The sequence below is a fragment of the Pempheris klunzingeri genome, chromosome 13 (genome assembly GCF_042242105.1).
Source record: "Pempheris klunzingeri isolate RE-2024b chromosome 13, fPemKlu1.hap1, whole genome shotgun sequence".
NCBI classification, from domain to species: Eukaryota; Metazoa; Chordata; class Actinopteri; order Acropomatiformes; family Pempheridae; genus Pempheris; species Pempheris klunzingeri.
In genome coordinates this window covers 17,946,304-17,954,412 of record NC_092024.1, presented here as the reverse complement: position 1 = coordinate 17,954,412, position 8,109 = coordinate 17,946,304, and the positions used below count along the sequence as shown (strand labels likewise).

Below are 8,109 nucleotides of genomic sequence, written 5' to 3'. Positions count from 1 at the left end.
GGGTTCTTTCATGCCAAAGCATGTGCATGGCTTTCTAAACTACTTTCACTGCCACTATTGTTTTGACTTGTACTTGAGCTACCATACGCATGTGATTTAATTTTGAAACCACCTCATGAAAGCTGACTTTAGATTGACTGAATGAATAAAGAACAAACCTCAGATGATGCTTTACTGCCACCTACTGAGCCTTTAACGTATCTGCATCCTGTGATTACCGGAATAATTCCTGTTTCTTCTAGTATTTGACAACCAACAATGTCCACCGCATGACCTTGACTTCCATGCCTGTATGCTCCCCACATTGACAAAGACTGTACATAGAAATATTCACTCTAGGATAATAAAAACTCATGTTTATTTTTGGTTTAATTTCATAGACAAACGAAGCTTTACTATTTGTATATGGATGTTTGTATATGACATTTTTAGTTTCTTGTACAGATTCCACAAATGGAACTTCATTCATGTAGACTATTAATATGTTCATTGTAAATTCTCGTTAGCCTCCTCCGCATCCTCCTACTCTAAAACATGTAGCTAAGCTTAAAGTCAACACAAAGCAATGGATTCATAGGTTTGTTCAGTGAACATGCTCACAATTTGCTCTTTTCTTGACTGTATTTTGAGCAACTTACTGTTATTGTGTAGTTATTTTGACCAGCAGGTTAAAAAGAAAAAGAAACACTATATAGTAATGCGTTACAATGAGGCATTTACCACTTTGGACAAAATAAGTAAAAACACTGGACGAAATATCTTGTAGCCAGTAACATCTGAATTTATTTTGCCTACACAATAAAAACAAACTGTTGTGATGTTTAAGACAGCAGCCATACATTAGGATAGAGGAGAAATAAGCCCAAATATCTTTATGTTCAAGAAGAGACTCAAGGTCAGATTTCCCCTTAAAACTGTTTAGATTAGATATTGAAAGGGAGAAAGAGATCTGCGCCAAGCTCGGGAAATACCCTATGAATAGACCCTTGGAAAAAAAGAAATTAACAGTCTCCAAAACCAGTTAATCTATATAATCGACTTTGAAGGCAAATGAATAAAAATAAAAACTATTCCAATAATCTAACTTATTTTCCTCACTGTTTATCTTATTAAAGTAACACACCTCCCAACACTCTGTTTGGAGCCCTGAGAAAATCCACCCTCAGTCGTTCTGCAGTTCTGTCCCTCACAGTCTCTGATCTTAGATCAGCATGTGAAGCCAACGCAGACAGGACATCTCCCGAACAGTGTAAACATTTTCTCAAAGAGAATCAGAGGTAAGTCCTATATGTGAGAGACCCCTTTACGACAGCTAAAGGTGGATCTGTGTTAGTAATTAGAGCTACATATCAGAGGCCAGAGCAGCTTAGTAACTGGAGGGAACTGAGGCTGTGTCAATATTCTTGCATCTGACCTTGCTTATAGACACATGTAACAGTGAACAAGTATGGCTTAGGGAAGACTGTCGTCATCGGTTAGGGCAGCGGAGACAGAGGGAGAACAGCTTAGCATAGAAACCTCAAATCATAACTGTCAAATTGCACTACTGATCAGATATTAGAATTCAGACTCTTTTGGAAATATAGCAGTCCATCAAGGCCAGCAGTATACTAGGAACAAGACCTAGTTTTCACAGGCACACTGGCATGTTAGCAACCAAAATAAAGGCCAGAGCACAATGCCACAGTGTGTGATGCCTCACTGGTCAAACCAATTTAACTGTGGTACTGCTTTATTTACTACCCCAGAACAGCATTTCCTAATTTGCAAGTTACAGGTTACATTCTACACACACTTTCTTTTGGGTTCATTATTGCCAGAGAATAATAATATCAGGTCGAGGCACCGCAGGCTGAAGGATTTATGTGCTTCTGAAGACAAGCTGGGGCTTCAAAATGTCTTGCATGTGCCCCTAATTGTCATAGAATTGTCCTACCAACGACCTGCATGGTGCGAGGTCAGTGTTTCTACTATACTGCTGCCTTCAACATGTTCATTTGCAGGTCAAATGTTTTTTCCTCAAACAACAAACAAGAAAAAAGAATGCACGATATGAAATGCACCTTGTGTAAAGTGAGTACAGTCATTTGGCTTCCATCTTTGGTCCTTGCAGTCCAGAGTACTATTGTTGTGCTGTTTTGTACAATAAGTCAAAATCTAGATTACTAGGAGAAGCTGTCAGAGTTAGAAGCCCAAAAGACAACAACAAGAACAGAATGATAAGAAACAAAATTCATGTAGCACTATTTGTTCAGTGGATTACTCTGCTGTCTTGACAAAAGGTAAAAAATACATTAGGTGGATTAAAGTCAGACCAAAAATAACAGACTGGCTGCCTTTGTACAAAGGACAACATGAAAGCTGGACAGAATACCTTCCAATGTAAATATTACTGTCTGTGTGTTTCCATGCATTTAAGTAATCTAATCATTGTCAAGTTTTGGTAGTAATCCGACATCATAAATGTCATGTAAACACTTTCCTTACCCATTGTAAGGGATTGAAAGATTTCTGCAAGAGAAATCAGATTATTTTTTTAACCAACTACACACTTAAGAGTTTTTAAAAAGGTTTTACACAAGCAAAGGTAAATGATCAAAACCAGAAATAGGAAAGCTATTGCTATGACAACTGTGCAGAAGGTGGAAAGGTCATGTAACTCTGGGAGGTGCACCCTTGTAGCTGAAATCCAACACTAAAACAAGCAAGTCTAAATAAGCAGTTTCCACGGCTGAACAGCAAGTTATTTGTAAGTTTCTTAACATGTGCACTCTGGAAAAATTGGCTTCTTCACTAGAGTCTGCCCTCCTTTCTGCACCATCAGTCCAAATGCTCAGATCACAAAAAACGAGAGAGAAAAAAAAAAAGAAAGAAACTCAGGCTGCTCCGCTTCAAATATATTGCTAATACATCATTATAACTGTAAAACTATTACTAATAGTAAAACTATTACTAATAGTTTACAGTATAAACTGTAAAACTATTACTAATAGTTTTACAGTTTATATTCTATAGTAGGAGGTAGTGCAGATTCTACAGCAAGCAAGTTAATACAGTGCTTGTGAACTCTGATATCTGCACTTATCCAATGTCTCCTAATAGCAGTTTTTTGTGTGGATGTAAACAGAATAATAACCATTAGGTACAATTTCCAAAAAAATCTATGTGAGTGACTATCCATTTTAATATGTAAACTCTGCACAAAACCCTTAAAAATCCCATGAAACTGCAAACTGATGTACCACTGCCAAATTTGCCTTCTACCGCTACCTTGCCTCACCTGAAACACAAGATATAGCTCGTAACACCAATCTGTTCTGTTCTGTTCTTGGGCACCAACATATTCCATCACAGGACAAGAATAGCCCGCAGAAGAATTACCACCTAGCTTTGGCCATGTCTTATAAGACAGAAATGGTTTCTTGTTTCCACTATTGTACTCCAAGAAGACATCTTTATCTTTAGCATTGCAATGATGCCAGATTTGTTTCTGAACAAAGCGTAATTGTTGAAATTAAGCTTCAAGATAATATTGTTTTAGGACTATAATAGTAAAGGGATGCAGGGGTTTTGTTCATTCAAAATCATTTTCAATACATATGTCAGCTAATAAAGGCCTCAAGTGAAAGGAAAAAAAAGCTTCGTAGCACAGAAGAGAAAATGGCCCCACCCAACCACCCGTCTAGGCCTGTTCGGCTTCAGAACGGCTGAGACAGCAGAGTTCCCTGCTACTGAAGGCCCATCTTATTGAGGCCTGACTAGATGTAGTAGAAATCTTGCTGTAGGATCTGCAGTTGAAATATAGAGCTAATCAGAATTTTCAATCGACGCAAACTCAAAGCTGCTAACGCATGTATACAAGTCTGTTATGAGTGTGCCTGTGAATGCCTATGTCTTAATTGTCCAAGGCAGAAAGGCACAGTCCGGCCATCAATGAAGTTATGCTTTTAGATTCTCTGAACTATGTACAAAGTACAGCTGGAGTGTAAAGTCAAGTAGAAGATTTAATCATTTTAGGGGAGAATTTAAGTAATTTAAGTCAACTGTAAACAAACCTTAAAATACATGTTCACAGCCAACTCAAAAGCGCTACAGTTCATTCAAAAAAAAAAAAAAAAAAAAAAAAGGGCAATAGGAATGATTTAAAATGTAATGCAAAACAGAAAAAAGCATTTCAGCCATACTCTATAAAAAAAGCTATGAATTGCCAGAATATTCTTTGAGTATTCCTTGAATTATATACGTGCCCATTAAGCTGTGATGGTGAAAGGTGGATAACTTCATTGATTGAAGAGAATGCCATTCAGCCCTGAGCAGTTGAAGAACCTGACCCAATCCAGTCTGCAGATTTCAGTTGACCAGCGGGGGAAACCTGGTAGAGATGTGGGGTGAAGGCGAGTAGCTTTGTGGAAGCTTCAAAGCCATGATGGAAAATAGTGTGAGGTCTTCAGTGTTGCCCTGGATTTATTAAGAAGTCATGGCCTTGGTGCCAACGACGTTCTCTTCATTCAAAGCTTTCAATACAGAGACCTGAAAAGGGAAGAGAAAAATAAAAATATGAGAGTTGTCTCGCATCACTTTGGTTCTTCTGTAAAGCAATGGTCCCTTTACTCTGCCTGAACTTTAATAGCCAACTTGTTGAGCTGGGCTAACATGACTTGCAAACAGGTTTGTTTTAAAAAGGTGTTTTTTTTAAATCTAGAGAAGAATTTCTTGACTAGTTGTACTTAAAACAAACAAAAAGAAGCGCCGTCACAAGCCCCAGTAAAAGCAAGAAATATTGTCTAGAGAAGCTGTCTGCAGTGAAAAGTATGATGATATATAATGTAATACTTGCAGTAATGCCATTACATAAACTGAGCAGGTAATTAACAGCTTATTTATCTTCTAGTTTTACCTGAAAAAAACTAAAAAAAAAAGATAATGAAAATCAATGTAATAGTGCAGTTCACAGTAAGCACAAAACCATGAATTGTATTGTCAGGGGCAGCTCAGGGACACGGTCAACATAGCAAATTTCTGGATATTTACTGTTCAACTATGGAAATACAACATGTTAAAAGAACTGATAAATTGTTCATCAAATGGATAGTTCAAAAATGTAACACTTTACAGGTTAACAGAGGTAAGGAGATTTTACATTCACCCCTGGGGCAGAAGAAACTTACCATAAACTGCTCTCCATTATTGAACTTCTTCTCGATTTCTTTTCCCATGTCTCCCTCTGGAACTCTGAGGTCCTCTCTGGTTTCTCCATTGTCATCCATCAGGGACAAGAAACCATCTGAGATGTCAATTACCTAAATGTTGCATTAGGCAACAAATGAAAGCAGGAAAATAGTTAAATCACAGGCTTTACTGTATGTGATTGAGATGTGTTAGTTGTCCATTTAAAAGAGCAGAAACTTTGGTTCTAGTCAGTGCTGCTGTACACACCAGCTCCATTCAAGCTCATATTCAGCTCCATCACATACTTGTCAATACTACCAGAAGAACTTTTAAGTTTTAAATTTTAAGCTTACATTTTTTAAGCTGTACCAAAGCTATACATACAGTAGTTTTCCCTGGACAGGTATAGGTCATGTACAATATGTAAGGAACAAAAATTGTGATTAGAAATGATCCCTCTCAGCCACTGTGGAACATGATGAAGAATCTTTTGCCACATAAAAAATACAATATAGACAAAACAGCACAAATTCAATTGAACAAAACCCCTCAGAATTAAATCGAGTCTTGCCACTAATAAAACATTTTTGTGTGGTTACGAAGAACTGCTCTCCCAAAAGAGGCCTCTAATTAAGGAGGAGGAGATGTGGAAGCCAAAACCAGTTCAGCCAGTTTAAAACCTGTATATCCTTTTACAATCACTGAAGAAAACCCAGCACTGACTCATGACTTACCTGTTTGGCAATCTCAAAAGCAGTCATTTTCTCACATCATTAGTATTAGGTTATGGAAAATCCATTTAATAAAATTGATGTAGTTGTTGCGTAAGCAAATACCAAAAACACTCAGTGCTGGTTAGGGAAACCGTTATTAACTTCCTTAACAGACTTGTTTCGATAGACAAAATATCCAGTACAGATTCCCTTGGTGCTAGGTTACACCAAGAGATCCAGTAGGGTCATCTCACCTGGTAGTCTTTCCTTGTTACATTTGGGACATCCATGTTATGAGTAGAAGGGCAGATATCCTCCAATTTCTTCTGAGTAAAGAGATCAATTCCAACAAGGTGAACCTGTGAAAACAGCATAACTGATTAGAGCCGGCCTCTGACAGAGTACGCACTGTGGGTTACTTGTAAAACTGGGAAATGTCAGGCGAAATCACAACGATGGTTTGAGCTCTGCATTCCAAAGGATGCACATGGAGGTTTTACCTTGGCGTGCCCATGCTTGCCAGTCTTCGAAGTAGACATTTCAACAATCTTACAGGGACGTCCTTTCAGCATGACAAAGCCGTTCTTCCTCAATGCAGAGCATTGCATGGGGTATGTTGTGGAGGCCCCAGAGTCTCCAGTGTTGAAATCAACATCCGCCATGATGGTCTGTCACCCAATCAGATGAGCAAAAAAAAAAAACCCACAAGGACAAACATTAAATAGTTACTTGTAAGAACAGCATGATATTAAGAACCATTAGTGCAAATATAAAAGAGGAATAATCAATTTTTTGTTGTGTGGTAGCTGATCAGTAGGTTTGTAACACAACATTCATAAACACAGAGTTTAGACTACAAACAAGACCAGCTGAATCTTTCTGATCATAACAGCTGTCAGAAAGAGAAGTCAACGGTTGGTTGATTCAAAATCAATAACCTGAAATCAGGAGGGAGGGGACACTCGAGGTGTTTTGCTGCGCATTGCTCGACGGTAAAATGTATCTTTCTAAGCTGATGCTGATATACACATTTTAGCGATCCAGGCTCTATTTTGTTATAATGTTGACATCCATCCCCCACATTACTGCACGAACAATTATCGAAGGTGGTGCACCGATAACTAGCTGGCTAACTATCCGACGAGCTAACAGCTAACAATTCTTGCTAATATGTCGAAATACAACCCTCTCAAACTTTCTTTCACACGCTGTTCGGCGGAATAAGGTAATGGGATAAATATGTTAACGTTATCTACCTTAACTTTATTAGTTCCCTGCCTTCATAAAGTGACCTAAAAGTAATGACTGAAGTTAGCGTCATAGCGACTGGGGCTGCTTAGGGTAAAAAAAGCAACCATTAACTAGCTAAGTTACGTGGCAGCTGGGCCACATGAGCATCTTGTAGGGTAGCTTAAACAGTAAGCTAGCTTCAGGTTCCCACCTCGTGTGTCTTCTGTCAACGGTGGCTACGTAATCTTGCTAACACGACCCACACCCACTGACACTTGACACAGGCTCATGATACTATTGCTAACGCTAGCTAAAGTATGCTAACTTCTTCCAGTTGCTAACCAAACGTCGCCTCAGCTAGAAGTTACTGATTAGCCACCGAGAGGACAGCAGCCTCCCTGTATTACACGTTAGGTAAGGAGTCACAACACCGCAAAACAATAGGTTTGTTCACGTTAGCTCAGTTGGAAAAATGTTGCTGAATAGCTCCTGCGTTTTGCTTACCTTGTGTCTTGCTTACACCGAAGAGGGAGAGTCACTCCGCATGCGTAAAGCTTTTGTAGCGCAGGAGGGAAGGTAGGCGCGCGCATACACACGCGCGCGCGCGCGCACTCACACTCACACACGTACACACACACACACACACACACACACACACCTGAACATGATTATCCAGTGCAGCACCGAGAAAAAAGGGCTTTGTAAGCGTGTAGCCGGTGAGTTGTTAAGCTAATTGGTGATAGCAAAACAGATAGCAATGTGGACAAGTATAATCATGTAAGTTGCCTGTTGTAATTAAGTATAATTTTGAGGTACTAGTCTGTATGAATTCAGATTTTACATTAAAAAAAAACACATTATCATTTAATAATGCATAATTATATATGCAGGTACATTATAAACATGCTCTGTACATGTTAATACATCATGATAATTATGACAATAATCCAGTTATATAAATATGTCATAATGGTAATATGTAACCTGTATAACAAGA

The 8,109-nt window shown here is 38.5% G+C and overlaps 1 protein-coding gene across 2 annotated transcripts; it reads right to left on the bottom strand.

Moving 5' to 3' along the window:
- Positions 1–758: 758 nt before the first annotated feature.
- eif5a2 (eukaryotic translation initiation factor 5A2) lies at positions 759–7,699 on the bottom strand. Of its 2 annotated transcripts, none has more exons than XM_070842114.1 (5): positions 7,617–7,699; positions 6,383–6,550; positions 6,137–6,241; positions 5,169–5,300; positions 759–4,530 (listed from the first exon to the last, which is right to left on the bottom strand). In XM_070842114.1, exons 2-5 carry the CDS (start codon positions 6,542–6,544, stop codon positions 4,468–4,470), a joined length of 462 nt encoding a protein of 153 aa, XP_070698215.1. In that variant the 5' UTR covers positions 6,545–6,550; positions 7,617–7,699; the 3' UTR covers positions 759–4,467. The 2 variants fall into 2 exon arrangements, with proteins under 2 accessions (XP_070698215.1, XP_070698216.1); XM_070842115.1 differs by lacking the exon at positions 7,617–7,699 and adding an exon at positions 7,324–7,484.
- Between the last annotated feature and the right edge of the window lie 410 nt (positions 7,700–8,109).